Genomic DNA, 16,213 nt, shown 5'->3' with positions numbered 1-16,213 from the left:
ATTCGTAACAGTAGCAACATGACAGTTATGAAGTAGCAATGAAAATAATTTTATGGTTGGGGGTCACCACAACATGAGGAACTGCATTAAAGGGTCGCGGCATGAGGAAGGTTGGGAACCGCTGCTCTACAGTCTCCATTTATAACCTAGAGAAGACATTTTTATTGTAGGATAGCAGAACAAATTCAGAATTTATACAAAAGATGGTTCGGTATCATATTCCACTTGATTTAAGAAAGGAATTATTAAAGATATATCATAAGATCAATTTACAAATTGAAATTGTCTCTTTTTTGCAAGCAAATACATTGCTTTTTATAAACTTGACTTGAAGAATGGTGGCCGGAAGGGCACAGTGGCTCCTGCCTGTGATCTCAGCACTCTGGGAGGCTGAGGCAGGAGGATGGATCCCTTGGGCTCAGGAGTTCAAGAACGGCCTGAACAAGAGCAAGACCCCATCTCTACTAACAATAGAAAAATTAGCCAGGCGTTGTGCTGGGTGCCTGAGGTACCAGCTACTTAGGAGGCTGAGGCAGGAGGATCACTTGAGCCCAAGAGTTTGCGGTTGCTGTGAGCTTGGCTAATGCCACAACACTGTAGCCTGGGCAACAAAATGAGACTGTTTCAAAAGAAAAAAAAAAAAGAGTGGTGATACCTTGCTTAAGATACAATGATGATCTGCAGAAGCTTACATGTATAAATTGCTCTTAATCTGTTTTTGCTATTTTATATATGAATGAAAATTTATTTAAGCAGGCCCAAGTACTGGTAATAGAATCCTAACCTCTGTTACTTCTGACTTATAGGGTATCTTTGTTACTAGGGTTCAGCCTGATGGGCCAGCATCAAACCTTCTGCAGCCTGGTGATAAGATCCTTCAGGTAAGAAGAAATGCATGCAGATACCACCCCTGAAACAAACCTGTAACCACGTTACTAAGTTACGTGACTCGAATTAAATGACGGAAAGTAAGTCCTTCTTACATTCCTTATTTGTTTTTTTGTTTGGGGGCTAAGCAGTAGGTCAGAGACAATTCAGTCCAAAAACTCTGTAGCACTTGACCCAATACCTGGCACATGGCCGGCGTTCTGAGTCCTCTGGTTGAATTGAATGGATCACTGGCAGTGTTAAGAATTGATATATATAGAATTTATGTACAGTTTTCCAGTAAAAGTAAGAGTAATGAAGTGCCTAAATCATGTGTCTGTGAGACTCTAATGAGAGAGAAGGGACTGATTCATCTTTGGTTTCTCAAAGGTCCATATTTAATTTCTCAATAATCAGCTTATTACCATTTGAACGCTGTGAACAACCTGGTCCTCTCTCTCTACTGCCTCCATATAGGTGAACGAGAGTCTTGCTGTAGATTGGGTGACTTTCTAACATGTATTATCTGAAAAAGACTTCCAGTAACTTAAAACCCCGCACTTCAGGAAAGGGTCACCCCAGTAAATAGCTAAGCAAACGTTGTGCATCTTTGTCCTTCTCTCTGAATTCATTTTCCGTATAAGACATACCTAGTTATTGGCTATATTCCTGGGAAAGTCACTTAAGTATTGTCAATCTGTGTAAGAACCTGCATTTTGACATAGAACTCCAGAAATTTCCCATTACATAAATAGATGGAACTATGTGGAATTGCTGTTATTTGACCATTTATAACAATTACTAAATGGTTCAACATAATATATTGAAAATTTAGGATTACTGAGAAAATAAGAATGTGAGACCTTAGACAGGTCATCTAATAAAAACATAATTCAAGAATGCAAGCGTCCCCTCAGCTCCACTGTGCAGAGACCTGCTGACCTCTACTCACTGAGCGTTCCCGGGAGTCCTGGAGAAGCAGAAATCCTCTATAGCCCGATGTACATATAACAAGATTGCTTTAACATTTTGTTGTCAGACGCGTTTGTTCTTAATTTTTTAAATTTCAGGTTAATGTGATTAAGTTACATCATTTGCATTTGTAAGGTCAAGTCCAAAGCCCTAGTTGTAGTTGAGTCCTTCACCCGGGCCGTGTGCCGTGTGCCCCACATTGCATCTCGTAGGCAGGAGCTGCCTTGGCCTTCCTCCCTCCTTACCCTTCTCAAATCTAAATGTGTTTTTTCGCCCATGTGGACCTGTAGTTGTTGATCCCCTAGCTTCAGATTAGTACTATAACTCAGAAATGTTTTAAATGGGCAGGATCATGATTGGCTACTCAAGTTTTCAAAAATGATAGTTCTCTGAAAAGACTAGGAGTTGCTCCTGCCTGTGGCAGTGTCGCAGTAGAGACACACCCAGGGGCCTGAGTCCACTCCGTGCAGCCAGATGAAGCTGGACGAGGTCTTTTGAGTTAGGACACTGACACTAAAAGGACTCCATGAAGCAATGTCAAGTCTTGTTTTCCACTTTATCCTGGAAGTTCTGTCTGTCTGGATAGCCTAGGTTGTCCTTTGATCTTAAGCACTTGACATCACATCTGTGGGTCTCAGGTTGGTTATGTGTGAAATAACAAATAGCTGATATTTGATATGCACATGGCCTTTCAACTGTTTGATAACTTTATGAATTGCTGTAAAAGACAGCCAAGAAGAAGCTAATGACATAACTTGTTAACACTCAGCAAAGGCTGATCACTAGCAAAGGAAATGGCGAGGGTTTTTTCCCTATTGAATGTCAAAGAAATTATTTAGAACCCTCGAATTTGGGGAAAAAAGACTTGTCAGTTAATCTCAGTTCTCTGACCTCTGAGAGGGCCCAGGCTAGAGCTCGAGACGAGGTTCAAATTCCTTCACCGACGGCAGAAGTAGCAAAACAAAGATTTTGCTCTTTTTTTCAATTCAGAAAAGAAACGTATCCAAGTGCATCATAAGAAAATGATACGCATACATCCCACTGATGGAGAAGAAGTTAGCGCCTGCTTGGAGGGTATTAGGATGGTCTTTTCTGGGTATAAAGAAACATACAGAAATTTCTGTATGTGGAGTCATCAGGGTTCAGTATTTCTAATCTCTAACAAGGATATAACATCACCAACGTGCACGGCGGAGGCCTGGATCCCTAATGCAAGAAGCAGAAAGAAGCTGAAGCCCAATAGCTCTTCTCCTTACAGACGACGATTAAGGACACTGCGTTTTATTTTTGTTACAGAACTCATTTGTATCTAGTACAATAAAATCAGAGTCCATTTGCCATAAAAAAGTATGTTTCTATATAGAGCTAGTCAAACAAAATACTGAATTTATACACTGGGATTAAGCTTTAGTCATACTAATTAAAAAGTACAAGTGGCCGATTATACTTTCTCAAGATATAGGAATGGCTAATTCTGAACAAAAACGGTTGCCGACATCAGATGCTAAGAGGACAAGCTATATTTTTGTCTCTTTATAATACTATTGTCTCTAATATTAAAGAACACTGGAAAAATGAATTCAAACCATTGAGTTACCTGTCACTTCTGAGACCAGCATCATGTATCCTCACTGGAGCAAATTTGTTTACAAAGCTTAGTGACAGGGTTCAACCTGGAAAATCAAGGTTAAAGGAGAAAAGAAAAAATAACAACAAACAAGCCTCATGACACTTACTGCGTTTGCTCCAACCCAATAGCAGATAGCAGAAGAGTTTTGACAGTAGAGATGCTCCTGTCCCCAGTGCCCTCCAAGCCAGACTGTTACGTAAGAGCTTTCTTTTTCTGTAATTCCTTTTATCTACCACTCTCTCCTTATCTTTTGGTATTATGAGCATTTTATTTGAATTAATGAAGATGTATGCAGTAAGGGATGGTGTTAATTAACACATATTCACTTGGTTCTCTGTCACTGAGGGTTCGTTTTCCCAGAATAAACACACTGTGATTAATGAGCGTGCTCAGTGCCCCCTGGGCTGCTTTAAGACAGTGGCACCTGGGACGAGCCCTGTGCTAGGAGGGCTCACCCTTCACAGACTCCCCTCCTGTGAAGCTGAATTATGTAAGAGCTGGAAAAAGGGGGAAAAACTGAAAACACATGAATCACAAAAAAAGATGTCACCAGTCGGAGTCACTGTGCACCTGCCAATATTGGATCATTTTTGAAATGACAGTTTGGTTAATTTAACGTATGAGTTTCTTTTTCTAGTGGTCTTTCCAGGTACAAAATTCAGCATAATTCATTATACATTTTATAATCCATAATATATCTGAATAGAGAAAAGCTATTAATTATGGTGACTCTGTTAAAATTATGAATAGACGGGACAAAAGGACCATATAGGACTGAGACTTACCAACACTCAGAGCCTAGAGCCCCTGGGAGGACATCTGTTCTGTCCTGTCAGGGCGACCAGCTATTCTCCCTTCCCTTGGCCCCCTCCACTCTCCACATGGGAGCCTAACTTTGGCAGGAGAAGAGAAATTAAATAATTTATAGAGATATAGTTAATGACATCCACATTTTTCAATTAACCAAGGTAAATAGGATATCCAATTGAAGATAATTTTATAGTCTCTTTTACCTTACCGTCACGTTAGGGGTTTTGGAATCTGTAATCTAAAATATACTGCTATGGTCTATGGCCATAGATTCCAAAATAGGACAGTCAATAATATAATTATTCAAATGAGCTGGATGTTTCCTTGTTTTTTTTCTAGCCTTAAAAAACCTTGGCCCTACAACTCAGACAGACAGTTCAAGAAACTACTCTAAACAAATAAGTCTATCAACAAATACTTGGTCCCTTAGCAGTTATTATTACTGTGCTTTTCTTGTTTTTCTTTCTTTAGTTAGTCAGTGGCAAATTATTTGGCTCAGAGCATCCTATCTCCATCAAAATCACGGGGTGTGGCACCCATGGAGCCTCCCAGCACCACTCTGTTTCATAGCCACCAACCAAACCCTATTGGTGTCTTAAAATGTCATTAGAAGCCCCGTAATAGTTAGGAGCAAAGCCATGTGCCCTGAGGGAGCTCGGAGCTAGGGAGACAAGATGAATGTTCCGCGTTCATTAGCAAACTAATAAAGTGCTGATTTTGTAATGTAACTAATAGATGTTAGAACAGTGTTAAGAGAATGAAGTGATTAATATAAGAAGGTGTTTCTGGGGATGCGGAGAGGGTGGCCACTCAAATGAAAATGCAGGATCCTGGCTCCCCCTCACCACATCCAGTGAGTCGGTGAGTGGGAGAGGAGACCTGGGTGTCAGGGAGTACTGGGGTCCTCGGGGTGTCCCAGTGCAGAGAGAGTGGGAGAGGGAGCTCACTCCTGACAGAGCAGGGCTGCCTCCAGGCTTGGCCGAGAGGAAGGACGGACACCTGTGCCCTGGACCGACATGAGCCTTCAGGAGACAGGGAGATGCTTATGCCAGAAAGAACAGCACAGACACACAGGGCAGCAAATCGGGAGGAAGACGCAGGCTTGTGTGTTAGCGTCATGAAGGAAGGGGAAATCTCATTTTTAATAAGCTTCTCCCTGAGTTGAGTTCAAGTCTCACGGAGTTGGAGATGAGTTGAGTGAAGGTGGGAATGTGGGCGGAAGGGGAAAGATCCAGCTTTCAAGGCTCAGAGTGTGAGAAGTAAGTTTGGACTCCGCCAAAGGCTAGATGAGAAGGCTGTGGATGGCTGGATCCAACCTTCCTGCCACGGATGGAAGTTTTATTGCTCTTTTTATGACCAGTAGATGCGATTACCTGCTAAAGGAATTACCCCGCGTGGGTAGACCTCATTTATTCAATAGCTTCAGCTATCAGGAACAAAAACTTCAGCCAGAAACAAACAAAATACTTCTGAGGAAGCACAATTAATGTCACAAAGTCCATGTGCTAAATCCCACGCCTTTTACTCACATGAGAGGATTCACGTCTTGCTTGGAGTCTTTTATCTAGTTTTCCAGACGACCAAGGGTAAAAGCCTTTGTTCCAAGAACATTGCCAGAAGCACGAAGTCTTATCCACCAGCTTCCCAGTGTAGGAAGAAAGAAAAGCCAGAGACCAGATTCAGAAAGTACAGCAAACCAGAGTCACTGAGTTGTACAGAACAGTTGTACAGAACAGTGTTTCCCCAGGGCGTCCCTCTGCAGCCACAGAAGTTTCAGAACCACCTTGTGCGTGGTCTCCCTTGTTTCAGGATTTCACAATGTGCCAGTCCTACTAAGAACCCTGAAAAATCTTACAGACTTCTGTCTTCCCACACATTCAACCCTACAATCCTCGTGACCAACAGCGTCAGCTGACCACGTCCACAGAACACACTCTGAGAGATGTTTGGTGCAGGAGCGAACTACCTGGCCCATGGCTGTTCCCCGGAGTGTCCTGTTCACCGTTATCACCAAGAATCGTTAGGATAGGATTGAAGGATGTGCATTTGTCTACATTTTTTTAAAGCTGAGGAAAAAAGTTTTTATAGTTAAAAAGAAATATTAGCCCCTTAAAGAAAGAAAGTATTTGGAAATTTTACTGAAGCATTTCCTAATAAGGCCAAACAAGTTTGACATTTCTACTGTTTATCTTATCTGGGGTTGAAAATCCGAATCACCAGTGATGTTGAGGGCTGGGGGAAGTGATTCTGTAACTCTTGGTGTTTAGAGAAATTGTTGCACATAGCGATATAAACATTGAACAGAAAGTTTTTTTTAAAGTTTTATTAGAAAGCAACGTGAAATAGAAAATACATGTGGTTTTTAGATGCTAGAATTTTATTATATATCATTAGGCATTTAATTTTGTTCATAACACATATAAGTTCTTGCACAGATAACAATAAAAAGATTTAGAAAGTAACTTTTTACAAATCAAAAAATAATATTTGGAGCATTGAGGAAAACATGAAAACCCATAAAAACCATCTAAGTCTATTTGGATGGCTCCACCCTTCACAGCTTCCCTGATGTAAAAATAACATTAATCAAGCATCTATATTGTGTCATTTACGTCACACAGCACACTGCGAGGCCTCTGTTGTTGAAGGATCTTCAATAATTTATTTGTGCTCTTTCCATGGTCACCCTAAATAATAAACAAAGAGAGATTTTCTAAAAGGAAATGGTGTTCACTTGGGAATAGAGCATGGCGGTGGGATACACGTGCCCTGGTAAACCATGGTTGTATGCACAATGGCAAGAAAGAGAATGATTTTTAAGGAAAGAAATGAGGATTACATGAATGTTTTGATATAAGTAATCTTGGCTACAAAGATGAGTTGCAATGGTGACACCAGCCCAAGGTTGGGCTGTCAGTTTCTGGACAGGACGTCACTTACGGAAGTGTTTTTTGTGTATGATTTTGATAGACTCTGTGCCAAGTTGTGTTTTGTGCAGAGTCTTCAGTAGTGGTTTTTGTCACTGAGCATACAAACATCTTTTCATTGTCTTTTCTGGCTCTATTTGTTGGGGGTTTTTTAGACACTAGTCCCTCCATTTTGATTCTGATAAATTGTACACTGTTATATAATACTGATTCCCTGGGGCAGATTTTGCCAATAGCATTATATCCATCCTAGTTCCTGATTTATCTTTTTACGTAGTCATTCATTTGTAAAACAGTCACTAAATCCCAACACTGTGCCAAGCAGTACGAACAGTGTGTTAAAGAGCGTGACTGAGTCCCTGTCCTTACACAACCTCGTCCTAAACACGGACACCCCCAACTTCCACGGAGATGAGGGACAAGAGAGCTGGCTCAGAGCTGAATATCAAACATTTAATAACCCCAGCCTGTCTTTGAAGAGGAATCTTCCCATCAAAACAGAGACCAGCCTCCCTACAAAGAGCCACCTGAAAACGAAGGGTTGGTTTCCATGGCAGAAGTGAAGAAGTTATTCTCGTCAGGGCCACAGAAAGAGTACCAGAGTCTGTTTTCTGGAGAAACTGCCGTGCAGACCCAGGTAGGAGATGCATTCGTCAGAGGTTTTCCACTGACATATTTGATAAGAAGAAAACAGGCATTCTGAAATCGGAGCAGATAAATAAGTCGATTTCTTCAGAATCACTGTTTATTATCAGTTTCATACCCGTTTCCGTAGAAATAATTCAGTCTTCAGCATCTGTCGCCGTGTCCTTTTGAGCTTGAGTTCATGAGAAATTCCTGCCACTGTGCGCACGTGTGCCCTGACCACAGAAGAGAAACTCTTGTTTGGGGTTGTAAAGGTTTTTTTTTTTTAATACTACAATAAAACCCATCAAAACCTAAAATTTCCTCACATTTACAAAGAGCAATGTCAATTTTTCATGTGAACTCTAGAATTACATTTCTTTATAGGAAACTTTTTCAAATGACTTGGCATCAAGTGAATGTAGCATTGACTATGCAGGACACTCAGACCTAAACAATCCCGATATTTAATCAGAGTGCTCTATCAGACTAAGATCTGAGATGGGAATTAATTCCAGGCAGTTCAATAATTATCTAAGTGTCCTGTTCTTTCTCCTGGTGCCTGGCAGTTGAAAGGCTTTCCCTTACAGCTCAGATTTGTTGCTTTATTTTGTACTGTTCCCTCATACCAAGGCCACAGGCATTCAAAGTATAAGATATTAGTGTACTAATATATCTTAATATACAAAATATATATGTACTGGTCCTTTAGATATGTTCCCCCTTGTAGGTGAATTTAAGGCAAACAAAAATCAGGGGCCAGGTCTCTAATCCAGTTTCCCTTTTGTAGCCTGAAGGGGTCAAGGCTGTCCTCCCCGGACAGTCCCACCACCCCTGTGGCTGAGCCTTCTCTGGGGCGAGTTTTCAAGCTCAACACATTGGATAATAAGAATACAACATAATTCCTAGAAGAATTACAGCATCATCTGGAAAACTTCCACAGCACAAATGCCCATAATTTATCCATTTAACAAAACATTTACCAGCAGGAAATGAAAGATAAATCCAGGAAGAACCCAGAGACTAAATCCAGGAACCAAGTGCGTTTTACAGTAAATGATGAGTTATAATCGCAAAGCTCTACTTTTGTTGGAATTGCAAAATTATTTTTCTTAATCCTCAGTCTTCTCATGTTTAAATCATGAAAAAAGGCAATTAAAAAACATTTTATGGCCCAGAAGATGTCAAATGGAATTAAAATCAGGAGGGGTATCTTCAGGAAATAACATAAAAATTATACTAAAATGTTCTTTCATACATTCAAATCAGCTAAAGCTAGAAACGCATTAACTACATATTCTTGAAGCATGAAATGTTCAGAATATCTTTCCTCTTTCTATATTGTTTTCTTATAAATTCCATTTCAACTTAATAAGCTGCTCATTTTTCATTCAATGGCAATTGCCTCAAAACTGCATGCACTTTATTCAAATCTATGATAGTGTGTTCTATATATAACATATATATATATACACACACATATATGTATATGCCCATGGATATGAAATGCATACAAATATTACAAGTAAAAATAAAAACATCTGTATAGCCAGTGTAGCAACATATTTTAAATCTTCGTTACCTTAGCATTTATTACACAAATCAGCTTCTGCATTTATATTATGTGCACATTTAAAATATCATATGCGTACATGTCAGTCATGAGCATATATTTCAAAAGCACCATTGCATTGCACCTTTCAACTAGTATCGTGCAATACTCAGCCTCCTCTGTTCACACGCTAAAGAGCCACAAAACCCCACTGGCTGAAATACTGCGATTCTTGCGGACTTTAATTGCAGCTTTGCACGAATCAACACACTTGTCTGATTGCCCGACGGATCCGAGACATAGCCAGATAGCTATATTCGTGTTAAAAGATATAGTATAAATTCTTTTTGCTCTTTGTTGCAAGAGTGAGAGAAGATTCTCTAGAACTGAGATTCTACCCTCTTCTCTTCAAACCCCTTCTGTGCTGTGTTCAGCGCCCTCCCTGCGACGGACTTAACATGACGCTCCATACCCAGAAATAGCTCAATTACTATTAAAAAGTGAATTCAATCATGAACCTAAAACATTAGTTACAGCCTCACAGCACCTAAAAATACAAAGTGTGTCAAGAGTCAGAGATTTGACAGCCGTAACATAAACTCCCACCTGGTACTAACTGCGTGATCTTGGCTATTTCGTGAACGGTCTCTGATTCTCACAAGTTCACCTTTCAAAAAATTAGAGGAGGCTAAACAAGGCGGGGAAGTTCCTTCCTCTAACATTTTCTGGGTCTACCCTTATGGCTCACTTAAAATTGCATTTCTTAAATTCAAGCAATGAATAGTGAAGTAAATTAGTAATAGTAGCTAATATTTCTCTGCTGATTGTTTATAGTGTACCAGGACCTGTACTAAGCACTTGATATATATTAACTCATTTAATCTTTAATCAGCTTTCTAAAATAACTCTTCCAGAGTCCTCTGGGTATTTTGAAGCCTTTCCCAGTCAGCCCCCAGCTGTGGCCTTATAAACAAGTCTCTTGATGTTTCCAAGGCTTTCTCCTTTAGACCCAGAGCATTTCTAGGGACTAACAGAGACTCCTTGTGTTGATGTAACTCGTGATGGTTGATATCAGGCTTTTCTCCTGGGGCTCCAGTTCCAGTAATGTGTTTTCAATGATCTAACTTTCATTTTTACTTACAAAGCCTGAAAAGCTCTCTTGAAAGCTAAGTTATGAAAGGGGTCTCGCTGGCCCTGAAACGGAACCTGACTGTGGTTCTCAACCCCTTGAAGCTTTGTCTATTAGAAACAAACCCAGACTTGAGCCTAGAATTAGTCCAGTGATTTTTTTCCTTTCCCTCTATTTTCCTCTGTCCCACAGAAAAAAGAATATTACTCAGTGCCACTAGAAAGTATTTGACGCTCTTGGATTTCCTGGTGCCCTTATGAGCACCCTACCTTGGACCCTCTTCAGGGTGACTTTTCCAGGGTCTTCCTGCGTGGGGCTCCTGGGAACCCAGGGTTCTCTCCCCACTGGACGCCAGGGGAATCTGTGCATTTTACTTCCCGCCCCAGGGAGAGCCAGCTTCCTGCCACGCTCTTGCAGCAAGCATTGGACCCTGTCTCATCCTTCTCTCCCTCCATCCAGACAGGCTTTGCTGGACATCCAGGTCAACTGCAGACTCTTTTCAGCCCAACACTTCCAGAGCTTCGACCCCATCCTCTTCCTCTACTTAGATTCCCTTTTTTCCACAGTACCCCCTATTTTCTGACAAAGCTCTCAGCATTCCACCTGGCGAATACTGAGCTCAGTAAATCCTGACCTCTGTTGCTAATGATGCTACCCCGACCTCCTTCCTGAACTCCACGCTTTTATTTCCAAATACACCTTCACAGTTGGCCCCTCCCTGCCTGCACTGACCACCTCCTTACGCTGACCTACTTTTCACAGACTGGACGTGCACCACCTATATGGTATAGGATATGTACTGATATGGTATATCAGTACAGTAGGCCTCGTTCCTTACAGTCCCAGTGTTACAGTCCGTGGTGATTGGTTTACAGAGGGTCCACTGTACATGATAAACAGTTCCCGGTCACGTGTTGCTGGTCCCACAAACTGAATTGTCTTCTTACCTGAGTTGGCTGCTCCTCCGAGGTTTTCATTTCCAGTGGATGGCATCACAGTTTGATTCCTGTTAATTTCTTTTACCCTCGTCTAATCAGATGTGTTCTCCCTCCTAACCCTTTCCTCTCAATTCTCCTGGCACTGAGAATTCCCTGAGTCCTCTCTGGCCCTAGCAGGCAGTCCTAGGAGACAGACAGAGCTGACACATGGCCACAACCACCCAAGTAAGCCAGAGTAGAAACTATAATAAGAATGAGAGATTCAGCATCTTTGTAGGCTTTAAGACTAAATATTATTTCCACCACTATTTTTGGAATAAGTTCAATTAAACCTGATAGGAATCCGAATGGTGATCACAGCTTTGCAACCCCTGTGAAGTACAAAATCACATTAGGAGGTGATCGAGCAACAGTTTTTAAAGGAAAAATGTGCCATTATTTTATTACGGTCAGTGAAATGTCAGTTTAAATCACTTGATGTGATGGTAGTCTTGTTATTTCAGTGAAGTGATGGGATAAATAAGAAGAAGGAATATTATGGTAAGAGGTGATTTAGCCCTCGCCCTTTCTCTGGCTGTGTGATCTGAGATAAGTCACTTGGTCTCTCTGAAGTGTACGTCTTCCATTTACAAAAAGACAGGATTGGCCTAGACCAGCAGTTGTCATGTGGAAGGTTTTGGCAAGCAAGCTGGTCTCTGAGTGCGATCTGGCTTGCATCCCACATCTGCTGGCTCTCTCCTTCTCTCTCTCTTTCCCCATCCACCCCCAAAAAAGTTCTGCTTAAATGCTTTACCTCTTGAGCTATCTCTCTTCTTTGGAGAAAAGGTAATTTGAACTTACCTCCTTTTTAACAAAGCCCCTCCACATTTTCTTACTTTTATAGTTGCTTTCTACGCTGAAGACTGGGGATCTAAATCCACAGGTTTGGGGTGGGCCTTTTTGCTTTTTTGTTTTTTAATTCTTAGAAAAATGATTACATACATGGACCATTTTAAAACTCCTTCCCTGCATGTAATGTTGTAGAATTTGTCTAAAATGGCCAATTTTTCACAAATGGCTGAAGGAGACTCCAGGAAATGTGACAAGGACTTGTGGCCCGTTGCTAATCACTTCTGCCAGGTGTGAGGACCAGGAAAGTCATAGTCCTCAAAGAAACAGCTTCCTGGGAAGTTCCTCTCCTCTTTGCCCCAGCACTGTATTTCTCTCTTTGGATGAATTCAGTTCAGCCTACATCTGTTTCCTATGCCAGTTTTAGTTATGTCCCTGGCTTGTGTGCCTTCACGAATGGCCACCTCCTTGATGGGGGCTCCCTGTGTATTCCTGCTTAATTCCAACCCCAGGCTCTAGTACAGTGATTTGGAAATTCAACACACCACAGATACTTTTGATTGAAAAAGTTAAAAATCATATTAGGAGTGGACTGGCCTCCTTTGAAGATCACTTAATAAAGATATGATTCAAACCTAACAGCTAAGATTAATTTGCTGTGTACGTCTTATACACAGTCCCACTTATGCCCTTAACACTGACATTATTTCTTTAACATTTGATATTATGTCGGGCTTGATGATGAACAACAGCAAACCATTCACAGCCTATAAATCTTAAAGAATTTTTCCTCCTTGAAACTCTCAGATATCTAAATTTTGAACAATTTCCTGAAAATTCTCCTTGAGTTTTGGGTGGTTCATTGCAATTATAGGTTAGAGTCTGCAGAGAGAGAAATCTGAGCTCTCACATAGTCGTTATTAAGTTTTGACATTCAAGATCTCCATTATTGGGCGGTGCCTGTGGCTCAAACAAGTAGGGCACCAGCCACCTATGCCGAAGGTGGCGGGTTCAAACCCAGCCTTGGCAAAAAAAAAAAAAAAAAAATCTCCATTATTAAATTTCAGTTTCACAATTCAGGCGTTCCTTTTGGTCCAACAAAAGGCATTAAGGCATCTGGCATGTCCCTCCCACTACAGTGGAGTAAGCACATACTCCACACAACTTTGCTACTTTGCTGATGTCAGAAACGGGATGAAAGAAGAGCCTCCCACACACTGTGTTCTCCCCTTGTTACCTGCTGGTCAGAAATAACATCATTATCTGATCTTTACCATAACTTAGAGCAACTTTACCATAATTTTGAGCCGTGTAGACACCCAGATTTCTACTCAGCTACATTTCCTGGCCCTAAAACAGCCTATGCCGCCTTCGGTGGGCATTTGTTAAGTGTTATTAAGTAATGCATATATAAAGTTTCTCTAATTCAAAGTAAATTTCTATCTACAATTACATGGATTTCCAAAGATTTAAAATTTCTTTTTCCTGGTATTTTTCTTATTGGTAGGTATACTATGGTTTTAAAAGGCAATATTTAATAATCATCTTTATCACATCATTAGCCAACCAATTTTAATTAACTAGTGATAGAATAAAATGCAGGGATGATTTTCCTCTAAGTTTTAAATGTCGTACAGTATTTCTAGAGATTTAATACTCTTTTACATTTGGAGAAGCTTGAAGTAGTCAAATCCTTTGATTTTAAGTGATTGGTTATTTTAAATATTAATCATATTTAAATTTAAGAAGGTACAAAAAGGGGAGTAAAGTAATAAAAGCAGCGTGTGCCCAAAATAAGGGCCAGTCCGTTGAGAATTCATAAAGCCGCCAATTAACCGGCGCATTACCTGCACTTTGCCGAGCAGACAACCTGACTGATTCTTCTCTTCTGAATCAGCTGAGTCTCTGACTCCAAGGAAAACAGTTATTTAACTGTCAGTCATTTAAGGCTGTGCCCTGTTTTGGCCTTCATGGTAGTGAAGGCATATGGGACCCACTCCCCTCGGTACTACTGGTGAGAACATTCCAGTCAAGGCAATCTGGGACCTAATGGAGAGAAAGGCACAGATCCACGCTCTACAGAGAAGAATATACGTTTCATAACACAACTGTCAGATAATAACAAGCCAGGAGGTTGAAATTGTAACCTTAGGCTAATCCAGTTGCGCGTGGATTTGGGGTTAGTTCTACTGGGGAGTCTTTGGGAGAAGGCAGCAGGCGTGACCTCTATTACAAGGTCAGCATGCTTTATGCCCAGGGGACACAGGCTTTAGGAATATTGGATTGGGTTGAGAACCACTAGTATAAATAATGAATATACTTTTATTTAGCAATGGGGGAAATAAAAATGTTTATTTTTTTATATATTTTTTTTATTTTAGAATGTTACAGGGGTACAAACATTCTGGTTACATGCATTACTTTTGTACAGTTTGAGTTTAAATTATAATTGTGACCATCCGCCAATAGTGTGTTTCTTTAATATAAAAATACATAAACCATGGACAGCACCTATGACTCAGTGAGTAGGGCGCCGGCCTACCATACCAAGAGTGGTGGGTTCAACCCCACCACCCAACCTCTATACCAAGAGTGGTGGGTTCAAATCCAGCCCCGGCCAAACTGTAACAAAAAAAAAATAGCCGGGCATTGTGGCTGGAGCCTGTAGTCCCAGCTACTCAAGAGGCTGAGGCAAGAGAATCACCTAAGCTCAAGAGCTGGAGGGTTGTGAGCTGTGATGCCACAGCACTCTACTGAGGGTGACAAAGTAAGACTCTTGTCTCTAAAAAAAAATATATATATATATACACACACACACACAAACACACCAAGAACTTTGTAACGAGTCATAGTAAGTTTTAATCATGCAATGTATGTCCAGTCCTATGTGGTGTGATTGAACTATTTGAACACAGTGATGGGTTTTTATCAGTCCCTGTGTAACACTAAGATAATGGCCGTGTGCACCCTTCTAAACCACCCCAAGGAAGTTCCTGCAAAAACAAATAAGCAGAGCTACAATCCAGCTGAACCACCATATCACCATATGTTATTCACCAGTGTAACTTCAGTGATTAGCACAGTGATTAGCACAGGGCCAAAGACATATTGGGCGCTTGATAAATATTTGTTGAATTAACACACTGAGTTGAATCTGGGTAAAATCAGTTATTCCCATAGTTGGATTTCCATTGTGAATTTTAAAAACAGATGACTTTTTACAGCTCAATGCTCCCCTGAATCTGAACGATAAGAAACGATGACACTGTGATAAATAGCTTGTATTGATTGCTCTGTTTTATTTGTGTATTTACAGGCAAATGGACACAGTTTTGTACATATGGAACATGAAAAAGCTGTATTACTACTGAAGAGTTTCCAGAATACAGTAGACCTAGTTATTCAACGTGAGCTTACTGTCTAAATATTTTTTATAAATAGTGAAGATACGTCTAGCCAAACCTAATGTTCAAAAATAAATTTATACATAGAAACAAATTTTGCCAATTGCTGGACCAATGGCAAACATTAGTGCCAAATGTATAATACTATATGTTAGCACTGATCATCCTTACAAATGTTAACTCTATAAATAATGATGTCCACGTGGTTATGTATTAGTTTTAATTGTCAGCCTCTGGCTGTGCATTGGTGCAGTTTTGTTTTTGTTTCTGTTTTTTTTTTTTTTTTTAACCAAATAAGTTTCTTCTCAAAGTGGATTTCATATAATTTCAGAGCACGGAAGCACACACAGCTCTTTATGAATTCTGCTCTCCATCAGAAACACTGCCTCAAAGTTGTATATGCCTTTATATAGCAAGTACAAACATGAAGAATTGTAATTCCCATAAAATATTTCTAGCACAAGGTATATGTTGGCATATATACAAAAACAACATAGATGAAAACAATATTTTCATAAACTAAACATCTCGG

The 16,213-nt window shown here is 40.3% G+C and overlaps 1 protein-coding gene across 1 annotated transcript in view; it reads left to right on the top strand.

The window, feature by feature from the left end:
- The window catches only part of LRRC7 (leucine rich repeat containing 7), a 463,713-nt gene extending 448,012 nt beyond the window's left edge, over positions 1-15,701 (top strand). Inside the window, exons 25-26 of the mRNA XM_012801636.1 lie at positions 807-881; positions 15,594-15,701. Coding sequence (XP_012657090.1) covers positions 807-881; positions 15,594-15,701 — 183 coding nt within the window. The remainder of the gene's footprint in view (positions 1-806; positions 882-15,593) is intronic.
- Positions 15,702-16,213: the final 512 nt, after the last annotated feature.

The sequence above is a fragment of the Otolemur garnettii genome, unplaced genomic scaffold, assembly GCF_000181295.1.
Source record: "Otolemur garnettii isolate 467f Iridium unplaced genomic scaffold, OtoGar3 scaffold00010, whole genome shotgun sequence".
Classification (NCBI taxonomy): Eukaryota; Metazoa; Chordata; class Mammalia; order Primates; family Galagidae; genus Otolemur; species Otolemur garnettii.
The sequence above is the reverse complement of the archived record's forward strand: the minus strand, read 5'-3'. Positions and strand labels throughout refer to the sequence as shown.